Here is a 15125-nt window from a genome sequence, read left to right on the forward strand (position 1 = left end):
TAATCTTCATCAAATACAAGGGCCATAAGTATTTGGACAATGACACATTCTTTTGAATTTTTGCCTCTGTACACCACCACAGCACTCTACATCAAACAACAAGAAACACTCAGTGAGTGTGACAGGCACAGTGAGCGCACACCTCCACCAAGGGAGCTCACTTTCTGGGCAGTATTTGCTTTTAAGGGAACTGTATTTTGTATATAATCCTATTTTTTTGTTATTTTGTTTTTTTGTTTTGTTCTTGTAAATAGACATGTACATTCTAACTAAATATGACTTCAGTGGATATTTTACACTCAAACACTTTATTGGGTACACTTTGCTAGTACTGGGTCAGACCCCTTTTCCTTCAAAGCTGCCTTAATTCTTTGAGGCACAGATTCAACAAGGTGCTGGAAACATTCCTCAGAGACTTTGGTCCATATTGACACGATAGTATCACACAGTTGCTGCAGATTTGTTGGCTGCACATACATGACGTGAATATCCTCTTTCACCCCATCCCATAGGTCCTCTATTGGATTAAGATCTGGTGACTGTGGAGGCTATTTGAGTACAATGAGCTCACTGCCATATTAAAGAAACCAGTTTAAGAATATTTTAGCTTTGTGACATGATGTATTATCCTGCTGGAAGCAGCCATAAGAAGATGGGTACACTGTGGTCATAAAGGGATGGACCTGGTCAGCAACAATACTTAAGTAGGCTGTGGCATTTAAACAATGCTCAGTTGGGACTAAGGGGCCCCAAGTGTGCCAAGAAAATAGCCCCCACGCTATTACACCTCCAGCACCAGCCTGAACTGTTGATATGAGGCAATATGGATCCATGCTTTCATGTTTTTTATACCATATTCTGACCCTACCATCTGAATGTTGCAGCAGAAGTCAAGAATCATCAGACAAAGCAGCATTTTTCCAGTCTCCTACAGTCCAACTGAGTGTGAGTGTGTGTGAATTGTAGCCTCAGTTTCCTGGTCTTAGCTGACAAGAGTGGCACCTTGTGTGATCTTTTGCCGCTGTAGCTCATCCGCTTCAAACTTTGATGTGCTGTATATTTAGAGATGCTCTTCTGCATACCTTGGTTGGTTTCTGCAAGCTGACACAGAAAAGCACATTAACCACCAGCTGCCTGGAAAGTAAGAAAATATGCAACTATGGGATGCATGCTACAGTAGCAACATCTTGTAATTAGCACTATTAATTCAATTAATTTATTACAATAAATTGCAGTAACTTTAATTAAAACAATTACGTTTAACCCGAATCTTGAAGCTTGAAACATATTGCCTACTGACTGTGTTGCGCTCTGTCCTCCAGTCCCGTGGGGGCGCTTGATTTAGTCGATTACCTAAATCTAAACCAAAGAAGAAGACCAGTGCCGTTTGTAATGGCTAAAAACGGGCCACAGAGATAAACAATCCAGGTTCCTTTTAATTTTGGTTATTCTTGTAGCTAATTTAGAATCGTACCGGTTTTTTTAAAGTCGAACTGTGACAGAAAGAAGATCTCAGCCTCTCTGCTGGACTCACGGCCACACAAACGGAGCATCTTCGTCTCCTCAGTGAGCTCTGTGCTATTTCTGCGCTCGCCGGCGTCGCTTTCCGAAGTGGCGACGATGCCGCTGGGTTTGAAACCATGCTGCGCAGTTTGCAAGACGAACTCCTCCTCCATGTGGAAGAAAGGGAATCAGGGAGAGATCCTCTGTAACAGCTGCACGGGAAAGAGCGCCGGCGGCGGGGCGTTAGGACCCTCCCTGTCCTCCATCACTCAGCCCAGCAATGGCGGGGGGAAACAGGTTACTGACACCCACTGTCCCGTGTTTCTAGATTAGGGCGAGGCCTGTTTATCGTGGGTGTATATCCTCATGAGTTGGTCTTCAGGTGCCCGTTCTTGCCCTGTTTTAGAAGCTGAAGCTGTGCGTTGACACTGCAGCGGTACCATTTACAGATAATCTCACAGCAGAATATAACAGCGCCCCTCAGTGGCATGCCAACCCAAGATAGATTAGGGATGTTTTGTGTTTCAGTTAAAATAATGAGGACTATTATTAGGAGCCTATCCCAGCTGCCACAGGGCGAGAGGAAGGGTCAATACGTATTTATTTTATTTAATTTTCAAGAAAAATACCTTTCTATTACTGGTTTTAACTTTACACGTGAAGATATGCTTCAGTTTTCATTGTTCATGTGTAAGCCAGCTTTGCCATTTTAACAGGAACAAGCGGGTTTGACTCCAGGACTTTTTAAATGCAGAGGCACAGATGGGATCATGATACCAGTTAGGGTGGGCAGTGGAAAATCCTGTAATAAACACAGCCTTGACCTGGCTTAGAGAACACCGGGTACCATTTTCAGGCTCTCGTGCCATGCCCTGTGCACAAATAACAGATGGTATCGCATAAAAAGTGATGCTTTGAGCCTGACAGTCACTTGTTTCAAATGGCTGTTTTTCAAAGTGAAGAAGTACTTAAATCCTTGGATGAGGTATGAAACGCTCATGACTGTTTAAATCCTTATCTTTAATTAAAACCAGCAATATTACAGTCTGTTATCAAGTAAAATCCAAGTCAAAGGCAGAAAGTAAACCCCTTAAGTACTGCAGAACTCTTTATTTTACTGAAACATTTTGTACATTAAGCGATTAATCCTCTAACAGACAAAAAAAATTGCTAGTCGTTAGTACTGGCTTTAGTATTATCTCGTTTTAGGGTAGTTTTGTTTTTAGGGGGGGTTTTTTTTTGTTTGTTTTTTTTCTTCAAATAAGAAGCTGCAGTTGAATGTCTGATCCCTTCTCGTGTTTGCCTGTAGTCCAAGCAGGAGATCCACAGGAGGTCTGCACGTCTGAGAAGCACCAAGTACAAAGCTCCTGCGTCAGAGAAAAAAGTCTCAACAAAAGGAAAGGGAAGAAGACACATATTTAAACTCAAAAATGTAAGTTTACACACACAGTTGATTTTTCTTCTTTCCTTATGAGTTGATGTATTTGACCCTTTTGTCTGCCAAATTTCTCTTCTTTTTTTTTTGTTTGTTTGTTTTTTTAAGCCAATCAAAGCTCCAGAATCCGTAGCAACTATCATCACGTCAGAATCCATATTTTATAAGGTACGGTGTTTATTCGTTCCATGCATGATAAATGATCATTTTCATTTCAAACTGGTCTGATTTTTTTGAAGCATTAATTACAGCACTGCCTTAATAAACCTTCATCCATCACCAATGTGATTATATTCATATTTACAGGGTGTATACTACCAAATAGGAGATGTGATTAAGGTAATAGACGAGGAAGATGGGAAGCCTTACTATGCTCAGATTCGAGGCTTTGTGCAGGATCAGTACTGTGAAAAGAGTGCAGCACTGACGTGGCTCATCCCCACTCAAGCCAGCCCAAAGGACCATTTTGATCCTGGGACATACATTGTTGGTGAGCATTTATTCAGGATTAGGCCATAGTCCAATGGAATTTGTTTAGTCAGGCTTTTAAAGAACACATGTTTTTGCATTAGGTCCAGAGGAGGATCTGCCCAGAAAGATGGAATATTTGGAATTTGTGTGCCACGCCCCCTCCGAATACTTCAAGTCCCGGAGTTCCCCATTCCCTACTATCCCCACACGACCAGAGAAAGGCTACATGTGGACCCACATTGGACCCACACCAGCCCACGCTGTCAAAGAGTCTGTCAGTGGCAGCAGTTAGTGGGACTGTGCTATAGATATGGACTCAGTCTGATCTTTTTAAACAAAAATGTACATTCACATCGTCCTAGTGCAGTGTCTGCTGTCACAGGCACATCAGCAAAGGGACCTGTACCATCAGTGGAGGTTTCATTGTGAACAGTGATATCTGAGGGGACTGTGATGTCATCTGTGAGGACACAGACTTATCTAAAATGTGACATTATACATTTGTCTTTAATGATGCCTACCAACTGGAGCAACGGGCACCTTAAATGACTGCCAACAGGAAGAAGCCTCACAAAAATGACTCCACCCCTCATCCGAATGACTCTCAAACTTAGCGCTGCACTGACTTGGGTCCCCACCGACACACCTGCCAGGTTTGAAGTAGAACAGACGACTCGCACATACACATACAGAGATTCCTTCATTTATTAGGGAGATAATGATCACAAAACCCCAAAATCATTACTTCATGTGTGAAGGCGAGTTGTAATTTGGCTCTAAAGATGTGTAACTACTTTTTTTAAAACAAGATCACAAATTGTGACACTGAAATGTGTGGAGGCTTGTTTCCAACAGTAGAGAAACAAAAAAAAAAAAAAAATCAGCTTTTTGCTAACTCAAAACTGAGATGATAACCTGAAATTTTGAATTATGAATGGCTTTTTTTTTTTTTTTTGGCAGCAGAAACAAGCTTCCATAGATTTGTTACTTTTGTATTTGATAATAAACAAAATGCTCTTTTCCATCACTACCTTTGCCTGATTTCTTTCTTTAATAAAAACAAGAAACCCTGATGTGATTCCCAACAATAAACTTTTAGAAAAATCACAATAACAGACAGATCTGATGTTTGGTTTTCATTCCCGCATTTTGATTATTAAACAAATGTGATATTTGAGTTGTGTCGAGCTGCTGTAGGCTGGTGATATTTAAAGACTGAAACGAAGCCACTTTTGTCTTTAATGCTGGTGATTGTCTTTCAGTTAGTGTTATGGGGCCGTTTCTCAACCTGACGCTGGTCACAAGCCTGTAAATGTGCACACGATAAAATTGTTAATCTACTTCTTAAATGTAAAATTAAGTAACGCGTATTTCCGCTGTCTAGCCAATCAAACCGAGTTTAAACGAAGCAGGAAGTGCCCGACAATGAACCCTCTCTCTGCCTGTGTGCTCTTTGATAAATGTCTCAGTGAGACTTCGGAGTCGTCGGCGGAATTCCCAGTGCGCGAAAAGTCTTCCTCATATCTGTTATTTTTTTTTCTTTTCTGGGCCGGACATGCTGAGCATTTCTTGATCAGAGTATGGGCAAATTCCAGTCCAAACACGGTAAGAAGTAACATTCAATTACCTTCTCTTTTTTATATATATGAAATAAATACTTTATATACCTTACTACTAGCGCTCACTCATCTCATTATTTGGGCAGCTTCGAAGCGCAGGCAGAGTCCGGAAGGTAAGACAGGCAACACATATGCTGCTATAGCTTTTTTATTTTTATTCTATTTTTTTAACATTAATTTATTATAACTGTTGTATCCTCAGGAGGCAGTTTGGCATCCAGCGTGCTGAGAGAGACGCAGCGCAGCCTCACATGCAGAAGAAAGCTGACAGAGGTACTGGAGGATAATCGGTTTTATAATTGTTCTCAGGTTTATAAGTAACACTAAACCTGTAGCTCTGCTTTGATCTGGTGCTGACAGACAAGAGGTTAGACCTGAAGCTGGTACAGTAGTGGGTGGGAGATATCCAGCTCCAGAGACCAAGAAACCAGCCAATTTTATAATATTTTAGGTAATTTGGGATCTCTGGGTCTGGAGATTAACATTTTTGTAATCAGTGTATAAGGCTACTAAAGTTTTTATTGGCTTCTTTAGTTTTAAAAAGCAACCTGTGTTCAGTAAACAAATAAATGCAGAAGAGGTCACATTAAAGTCAGGTATAGGGCAGAAAACGTCCACAGCTTCATTTCAGTTATGCCAGCTCGGGGACAAACTGCTCACATCTATCACGGAGACATAAAAGATGTGTGGAAGGTGGTCGTTTATTTATTTCTCCACCCTTCCTCCTCCCTCTCTATAAAGAGACTTCCAAGTCTGTGAAGTTCAACACACCCACCCACCCCTCCAGACAGCAAGGTCTTTATACCCAGCTTCACTGAGGGGAAAAAAAAATATATCTCCACATCTGGGACTGCTTTCCTGCTCCAGCCAGACGGTGTGAGGTGGTGTGTTTGGGGCTGGAGTGGGTGAAGTGTGGCTGTTGGATTGCGTGAACGGCATCACGTGTAGATCGTTCAACAAAGAGAAATAATGTCATTTCATTTGTTGTGTTTCATGCCTGGCAGACTGAAGGTGATAAAAACACTGATTTCATTTTGCGGTAACTCACAGATGTCTCACATGCTTTCGAGGATCACGGGGTTGCTTTCAGGAACAGTAAATTCACTGACCCGGCTTTCAAGTCTTTGATCTCTTAACATCCTTGGGCATAACTTGTTATTTTTAGGTTAATAAAGTCTGAAGCTCAGGACAATATTTGCACAATGTTGCCATATTTAAAAAAAAAAGTTCTGGAAATTTCTGCAGTTTGGAAAAAGATGTTGACTCTGCCAAGATGTTTAAAGGGCTGTGGTGGAGGTTCTGCACTCAGAGCACTTCCTGCGATTAGATTTTCCAGCCAAATGTAGTTTAATTCCCCATGACACCACTGCTGTGAAGTGGAAATGTCAAATACCTCTCATTTAATAAGTCAGTATTTTTTCAAAGATGACTCCTTTTTGCATCTTTGTCATCTAGTCTTCCCCTTAACATTACATTTAAACCGTTTCAGCATTGCAGAGGTGACATTAGGGATGGTTTTTAGAAGTCCAAGCTGTTTTAAAAGACTTTGCAGAGTTAACTAAACAATGAAGTCTTTTATGCGTAACACTGAATGCCTCCAGTGAGGAAAAAGTGCCGTAGGTAAAAATCTAAAACACGCAGACTCATTAGATGAATGTTTACATACCTGTCAAGTACCAGTGACACAGGCTCAGGTGTTGACAGGTTGATTTTCTAAAGAACACTCAAACCTGTTTCCTTTGCTATGATCTTGCTGCAGAGTATGTGTAGAAAGGAGGCCGACTAATTAGAGTTTAAGTAAATGTACTGTATGGTAAAGGCGTGGCAAGTTTCACTTCTAAGTTCAAAGAAAACAGTGCCATCTGTTTTTTTGTTTAGACAGCGAATCCAAACTTGTGTTAATTTAAAAAAAATAATGTGGTCAAAGTGTTGCTTTTGTGGTTCTATTTAGGTTAAAGTTCATCCTGCAAGCTGATTATAGACCAAACAGTCTTGGTTTGTTCATTTTTATCCCTCAAATGAAAATCTACCAAATGTGCAGCTTTTTTGTTGCTTTGCTAGATGTTCAAATTACATGTTTGATAAAAATAAATAAATAAAACAGCTGAATTATTATATGTAAAGTGTATGTAAATATGAATTCCTATTAGTATGGTGTCATAATTTATAAATTAATATACAGTCATGTGAAATTTGGGCTTGTTTTGCAGCCACAGGACCCGGGCACCTTGCAGTCATTAAGCTGACCATGAACTCTCCTATAAAAAGTATTCTAGAGTTAAATGTGAGGCCATCTGCCCAGTGCTTGGCCCAAGTGTGTCATGCAATGGGATAATGATCACAAGCACAGCAGCAAACCTGCAACAGAGTGGCTGAAAAAGAAAAGGTGTTGCAACGGCCCAGTCAAAGTCCAGACCTCAGCCTGACTGAAATGCTGCGGCAGGACCTTAACAGGGCTGTGCATAAAGAAACCTGCTTGTAAATCTCAATGAACCAAAGCAACGTTGTAAGGAAGAGTGGGAGATGTGAGAGACTGATAAAGTCATACAGACAAAATGATTACTTCAAGGTATCGCTGCGAAAGGTGTTTCTACAAGCTCCTGGGGTTTCACAGGACTGCATAGATGTGCTTTAGTTACACATATACTCTGATCATTCTCTTTCACCTGCTTTGATCTGCATTATAGAAAAGGCACGATTTAAAGTTAAAACTGCTGGTTGGCATCAGGACAGGTACAGTAGAACCTTTTAAAAGACTTTCGGGTCAGTCGTCGGTCTTCTTTCATCAAAGCTTCACAGCAGGCAGAGTGTGGCAGAGATACACTGGGTGTGTTGCATGCGTTTGAACACGAATGCGGGTGTGCAGACGTGCACCCAAATTATGACTCCCTGTGTTGCTCAACTGCATCGGCTGGAGCATCAGTGTGACATGGGTGGTGGATGTGTTGGCAGATAAGAGGTTTCTTGTTAGCATTCTCTGCCTTCTTTCACTTTGCACAGGAAAAAGTAGAAGTAGAAAAAGAAGATTTTTTAAAGAAGTACTATTTATTAGATATTATTCAGGGAACAGAAATCGATCCAAATCCTTTCAAAATTGTCTACTGTGTAGAAAGTTTGAGAAAACTGTACATAGGAATATAAAAGAACTTAATTATCTAACCAGCCCTGAAGAGAAATACATAAGATTAGAACGTTTCAGGGTTTTGCAAAGACATAATTTTTTTTCATACAAACACAATACAATACAATACATGCATAAATACTGTATATAACTGATTTAGAAGATTTAGAAAAGGCTGACTTATAACAGTCTGCACATACACAGTACGCCTACACCCAAACATAAAGTGGAATGAGATCTCGCCAAGACTCAGGAGGGTTAATTGAGCTTTGTGTATTTACGCAAGAAAGAATGAGAAAAGATGTGAACCGTATAAAAGCATGCAGGTAAACTGACTTTTTTTATTCTTTGCAGACCCATATCTGTGTGTGTTTAAACATGTACAAAGAAATATTCCAGAAACATTCACACCACTGCTTTGTGTTTTGTTGCCCCCCCCCCCAAAAAAAAAAAAAAAAAAGGCAGAATCCACAGATGCTCACATCTGGAGATCCATCTTCACACTCACGAGACAAGAAAATCACTTAATTGCTTCCTCCCTCTCTTAAATGTGTCCTCAGGGTAATTTACTCTCTTGACTCTTTCCACAGAACTTGTATGTAGAATTCAGGAAAAACACTTCTGATCATAACTGCGACCTTAAGGGTGAGTGGACAATCACACGCCATACTGTTCCCTTTTTAAGGTTCTTAAAGGCTTAATGGTATGTGTCATTTTAGTGAATGTCATCAGGTTTTATCTACTTGAATGAAACAGTGAACTATTTTATATCTTTGTGGGACATCTTTAGTCTTGTGTTTTAGCTTCATTCAGTGAAGACAGAGCTTATAATAATGAATAAATTAACCACAAAGGCAAAACATAGAAACACAATAAAAAAGTACCCTTAAACTAAGATAATTACAGTGCAGCTTTGTGTTGTTTAGTGGTTCTGCCACCGGAGAAGACGCCTGACAGAGAGACCAATTTCCACTTGCAGGGCAAGAAGCAAACAAAGAGGAGGAGCAGTCATGCTGCAGTGAGTGTTAACATTAATGTGACTGATAAACAGGCGAGGTCACCAACATTTGCACATCATTTAATATACTTCCAATATTTGATATTCAGTTACAGATAATTTACTTCCTGTTTTAGAAGGCTGTAGCCTTGTCACTGGCCACTATTTTAGGTACACCTGTTTAAGTGCTTGTTAATGCAAATATCTAATCAGCCAATCACATGGAAGCAACTCAGTGCATTTAGGCATGTAGACATGGTTCAGGCAACCTGATGAAGTTTAAACTGAGCATCAGGGTGGAGGAGAAAGGTGATCGGAGTAACTTTGAATGTGGCATAGTTGCTGGAGTATTTCAGAAAATGCTGACGTACTGAGATTTTCCTGCACAGCCATCTCTGAGGTTTACAGAGAATGGTCTGAAAAAGAGAAAATATCGAGTGAGTGGCAGTTCTCTGGGTGAAAATGCCTTGTTGATGTCAGAGGAGAATGACCAGGCTGCTTCAAAACTGATAGGAAGGCAACAGTAACTCAGATAACCACTCATTACAACCAAGGTATGCAGAAGAACAGATAGCCTACAGCAGCAGAAGACCGCACCAGGTGTCATGCCTCTGAGGCCAAAATTCACACAAACTCACTAAATTTGAACAATAGAAGATTGGAAAAACATTTCTGCGTCTGATGAGTCTCGATTTGTGGCCTAAACAGCATGAAAGCATGGATCCATCCTGCCTTCTATGAACAACTGGGCTGATGCTGGTGGTGTAATAGTGTGGGGGGATATTTTGTGATGCTATCTTGCCAATATGGACCAAAATCTCTGAATGTTTACTCACAGTCACACAATCTTAATACCAATGAAACAAAAGAGCTGTACTTTTCACATCTTTATTTGGCAAGTAGATAAGTATCTGTCCATACTATAGGAGCAATCATTTCAAAAATGTTTAATTTAAAAGAGTTTACAATCTTTCACTTGCAACAATAATTCTTTGAATGAAAGCAAATAAGCATATTGCACCAAATGGTAAACATTGCCATCAGTATTATTCTGACCATATGTGCACATATTAATACAGGACACGGAGTGCAACATGCTGCCTGACGACAACTCTCGGCAGGAGTGGGTCTTCACACTGTACAGTTTTGACAACACCGGCAAGGTCACAAAAGAGGTAGTTTGATTTCTTTTTTTCACTGCTGACATATTTCAGATATAAAGTATCTCTGTATGCAGTGTGTATGTTTGTGTTCTTCAGGACATGTCCAGTCTCATGCACTGCATGCATGAGGTTTTAGAGACATTGATGAAGCAGCCTTGTGGTAGCACCACACCCCTCAGGATCAAATTAGTTGTAAATCCATCACATTATTCAAGCGTGGGCTCAAAGACAGGTAAATGTTATTTTGATTTTTAAGATTCAAACTAACAAAAAAAAAAAACACTGAGCAAAACAGTTTGTGACCAGTATGATTTTAATAAGCTCCAAACCACTGTCACTGTCATAATGCTAACATCCTGCACTCACTGAAAACAGATGCAGAGAGGGAGCAGAGTGACTCTCAGGAGGCAGGATGTCCGGTGAGAAGGCTCTACTGTGCAGATGAAAACAAAGAGCGCAGAAACCACTACCTGGATTTAGCTGGCATTGAAAACTATTCCTCCAAGTTTGATAATCCAGGTATTATAACAGCTCCATTTCTAGTGTGTGTGTGTGTGTGTGTGTGTGTGTGTGTGTGTGTGTGTTTCCTTTGGAAAATACTGTACAGTTAAGGTTGTGTTCCTCTTCTGATTTTTAGACTCACCTCCTCCTCAGCACCATCTAGTGGTGCACTGTGAGAGCTCTGTGCACCCTGAGTCACGCCAAGGCCTCCCTATTGTTCACTCCTTGAGAAGCAAGCCCATGCCGGCAGGGAAAAATAGGAACAGAGCAGAAAGAAGGTCCTGCCAGTTACATGGACAGCACCCTGCTTCTTGGTGCCATCCTACTCAGGCTCGCCTTCCAGCCTCCCAGAGTCTCCCGGGTCGCTCCCACAGCGCTAAGCTTCACCCCAGGGTACAAGATTCTGCCTCGCCCCTTACACATGCTGGCTTCCAGGCACAGCCAGGACAAGACAGGGATATATTTTACAGCCTTCAGCATTCTTGTGGGGTCCCACTGGCCCAGAAACATGAGCACCATCACCACCATGAGCATCATCACCACCACTACCACCTGTCGTAACCTCATATGATACAAATATAAGACAGGTAAGAGGAGCTTGTGTGCTCTGTAAACTTATCTCCTTTACATTATATTTAATGTAAAGTACTGTTATCTGCTGCAAACAAAATCCTCCAAGATTTAACACTTATATCCCGGAGGGTCAGTTTATAGTGGACTAAATACCTTGCAGTTTCATCCCAGGTATACTAACACTTAACATTTATAAGTGCAAATTTTTTAGTACATTGCTCATATTTTGGCTTAGACTTTATTTTAGTGTCCAACATATTTTGCTTTTTTTCATCAGTGGCCCAATACAGACATTATAATGTGAAGAGTGAGATACGTTTGTGCAGTAAATCTGTGTTTAAACTGCTATTATTTATATGAGGGTAAGTCTGTTGCTAAAGAGGCAGCGACAACAGTATCTCCACTAACACTATCCTCAGTTGCACAGCAATGCATTTACAGCTCTATGCTGCACAAAGCAGCTTGGCTGGAAAAGAACAATAGATTCATAAATCCAAGCACTTCGTAGAAAAACAGTTAAAATGTGTCAAACACCAAACGTATCATGTGCTGTGAATAGTAAAGTGAAGTTTCTCAGGACCATTCATATGTTGTTCCTGTTTATCTCTCTGGCAAAAGTTGCAAATAGAAACTGTGTCCAGCGAAGGACATGAGACAGCTGTTTCTATTAATAACCTCAACCCTTCTACCTACCACGGGACCCCCATGCCTGTTTCCTGCCTCAGCAGAGCGAGCCCAGATAAATGCAAAACACCCAGAGAGACAGCAACAGTAAATACCAACAGAGCAGCAGCAGCAGCAACAGAGGAGACGAGACGCTGAAACACAGAAACTCCAGCTAGCACAAACAAAAAAAAAAAAAACGGGGATTAAAAAACCAAAAACATGAAGTCCCTGCGATTTCTTGCTGCTGAGGGCTTCATTCAGACTGGTCCAAGGGCTCTGGAAAACCTCACCTGTGTGTCTTTTAACCTCTACCCACTTCTCTTCAAGGCCTGCTACCTTCACGAGCAGGCCGAGGTGCTGCATGCTTTGGTCCAGACGTGGCCTCTTCCTGAGCTCAACCTACAAAGACTCCTGGGAAGGACAGCTGACTGTCAGTTTGACCTCACCTCCCGCACCTGCCGGCTTTGTTTGGAAGCAATTCTTACCGGCCTAAAGGTACCAAAACACCCCACCTTGATTAATATGTCATTAAAAATGCCTTAAAAGCGTCATTAATTGTCCCCTTTAATGTAATATTCTCTTGTTTTCTAAGGATTACGTGCTGTCTCCTCCCAGAACATATGCCAAGAGCCTGCACACAGTGGATCTTACTGCCCTTAAGGACATTGAGCATCAGGCTTGCCCTTGTAGGTCCACCCTGGGTCGATGGGCAAGAACCCAGCTCCTGACCCAACTGTGCTATGAGACCATGGTGGCCATGCAAACAAGAGACGTGTCCCAATCTGCTTTTGAAACATCTATTGATATCCGTCTGAACGGCTTCATCACAGGCCGCAACTATGAGCTGGTAGCTCAAGCCTTCCTGCTCCTCCGTTACTGTCCTCTGAAGCTTCGCTTTGTTAGTTTTAGGGCGGATTCTCTCACTCTCAAGCAGCTGTTCTATGTTCTTCGCCTAGCAGAGCCAGAGTCCATCACAAAGCTGGAGGTGGTCCACAATATTCCTCTGGAGGCCACACACCTCGAGGTGCTGCTGTCCAAGGTGGAATTCCCCAAATTACAGTCTCTGACCCTGCCCGCCGGGGCATTGGATGTCAGGAGGCTCGGCTCTGATGATGAGGATCTATTGGCCACCATTGGTAATCTGTTGGCACAGCTGAGCAGCCTCACTGAGCTCTATGTTGGTTTTTCTACTCTCACTGGACACCTACGGAGACTGCTAAAGTAAGTATAAGGACAGACAGGGGGAGAGAGAAAGACAACAAGGTGCCCTTATTTTCTTTGTGTATTTTTGTAATACATACTGATGGTGGACCTGATCAGCAGCAGCATCCAGAGATTTAATATAGCTCAAAGTGCTCACCTATAATCAGTGTCACAGCACATTCAGGCCATTCAACAATGGAAGGCATTTTGTTGTTAAAATTGCTGATACGGTGCCAGTGTGAGGACAGACGGCAGCAGGACAAAGACCCGCTGGATATTCTTCACGGCTCAAATGGAAATAGAACAGGAGCGAGTGTGCACAGTATAATTTTAAGCAAGTCAGATTTTATAATGTAAAATGTTTTGATCCTCACCAAACTAGATATAGGTTTGCAGCAAATTCATTATAAAATTAACAAATATATGAGCAGATAAACTGTAACAAAAGATTGAATTTACTTCTACAAAGATGTACAGATGGGTGACCAACCAACATTAAGAAAAAAACATTTACTTACTAATGAAGTGATATTTTATTCTCTGTGTATGGAGGAACTGAACTTCTGGGATCAGGAATGAACTATTTCTTCAAAGGACAATACTAATCACTCAGTGATGTAAAATGGCCCTTCCCTCTAAGGAAAGTATGCCAGCAAAATGCCCCCCTATATCATAAAAGCGCCAGCAGATCCCCTTACTGTTGGGGACAAGCATTCTGGTCTTTCCTTATCATACCTGTGATTTTTTTTTAAGCATTTCTGGTACAGATCCTGCCTGACTACAAATTTCTGCCTCTATTATTGTTTCCTTCTCAGTCCTCTCAACACACCTCTACAGTGCTTGGAGTTGGCCAACTGCTGCCTGAACCGTGTGGACATGACCTACCTGGCCAACAGCCTCCACAGTGAGACCCTGGTTCACCTGGACATCAGCGGACATGACATTTTTGGCTCTTTCTCCACCCCTGCACACAAACTGCTCAGCCGGTGTTCAGCTACTCTGGCGAGATTGACCCTTGAGGAATGCAACATAAAGGATGAGCACATGGACGCCTTCACTAATGCTCTGGCTTGCTGTCAAGGACTGGAGGAGCTCAGACTTATGGGGAACCCTCTTACCTCTGTTGCCCTGCTTAGGTTATTCTCCACTCTATCTGCAGGATTTCCCAAGTTAAGGTATATAGAGGCTCCTGTACCCCGCGAATGTTACACAGATGATGTCACGTATCCTCTCGATGATTCAGTCTTGCTGCATTACAACAGGGAGCTGTTTCAGGAGATCAGGAGCCAGCTGATGGGCATCCTGGAAAGAGCTGGTAGAGAGAGGGTGGAAGTGTGCACCCCTGTCATGGGGGCCTACGATCCAGACATCAATGAAACCAGCAATGAGCTGGGGGTGTACATGCTCAAGTCTTTTAACGCTGTCATTGAGACTTTTATAGATAACATAACTGATGTGGACAACAGGAGATCACAGACTTGGAAAGACAGTTAATGAGTTTTACTGTGCCCGACAGAAAAGGGTCCTGAGCTCAGTTTGTACATAATCACAGACATCTGTGAACAGTGAAGTTACAGAAATATTCATCAGATGTTGCGAGTACCACTTGTAGATCATTTGTTGCCTTAAAGGCTATAACTAATTGCTGTGTGATGTGGTAAACTGTAAACACTAGAAAGCTGCTTGATTAAAGGCCAACACTGTGAAAATAGATTTAACTATAGTTAATACAGGAATTACGTTAGTGTCAACAATGGCTAGCAGTTTTTCCAGCACTTCCTACAGTATAGGAACCAGACATGCAGTGCAGATAGATGTAGCTACTTTAATTTATATATATATATATATATATATATATATATATATATATATA

General features: G+C 41.5%; 3 protein-coding genes across 3 annotated transcripts; all 3 read left to right on the forward strand.

Annotated features, from left to right (window-relative positions):
* The first annotated feature begins 1358 nt into the window (after window positions 1-1358).
* Window positions 1359-4349, forward strand: gatad1 (GATA zinc finger domain containing 1). The gene is made up of 5 exons (XM_030741290.1): window positions 1359-1800; window positions 2813-2935; window positions 3047-3106; window positions 3245-3428; window positions 3511-4349. Exons 1-5 carry the CDS (start codon window positions 1621-1623, stop codon window positions 3699-3701), a joined length of 738 nt encoding a protein of 245 aa, XP_030597150.1. The 5' UTR covers window positions 1359-1620; the 3' UTR covers window positions 3702-4349.
* Window positions 4350-4636: 287 nt separating this feature from the next.
* LOC115788412 (protein naked cuticle homolog 2) lies at window positions 4637-12443 on the forward strand. The gene is made up of 10 exons (XM_030741420.1): window positions 4637-5014; window positions 5115-5141; window positions 5231-5301; window positions 8740-8794; window positions 9076-9167; window positions 10226-10321; window positions 10406-10541; window positions 10685-10828; window positions 10947-11397; window positions 12377-12443. Exons 1-9 carry the CDS (start codon window positions 4990-4992, stop codon window positions 11369-11371), a joined length of 1071 nt encoding a protein of 356 aa, XP_030597280.1. The 5' UTR covers window positions 4637-4989; the 3' UTR covers window positions 11372-11397; window positions 12377-12443.
* Window positions 12047-15057, forward strand: lrrc14b (leucine rich repeat containing 14B). Its single transcript, XM_030741419.1, has 3 exons — window positions 12047-12544; window positions 12642-13270; window positions 14068-15057. The coding sequence occupies exons 1-3, from the start codon at window positions 12269-12271 to the stop codon at window positions 14744-14746; spliced, it is 1584 nt and encodes a 527-aa protein (XP_030597279.1). The 5' UTR covers window positions 12047-12268; the 3' UTR covers window positions 14747-15057.
* Window positions 15058-15125: the final 68 nt, after the last annotated feature.

Source organism: Archocentrus centrarchus, chromosome 11 (genome assembly GCF_007364275.1).
Source record: "Archocentrus centrarchus isolate MPI-CPG fArcCen1 chromosome 11, fArcCen1, whole genome shotgun sequence".
Classification (NCBI taxonomy): Eukaryota; Metazoa; Chordata; class Actinopteri; order Cichliformes; family Cichlidae; genus Archocentrus; species Archocentrus centrarchus.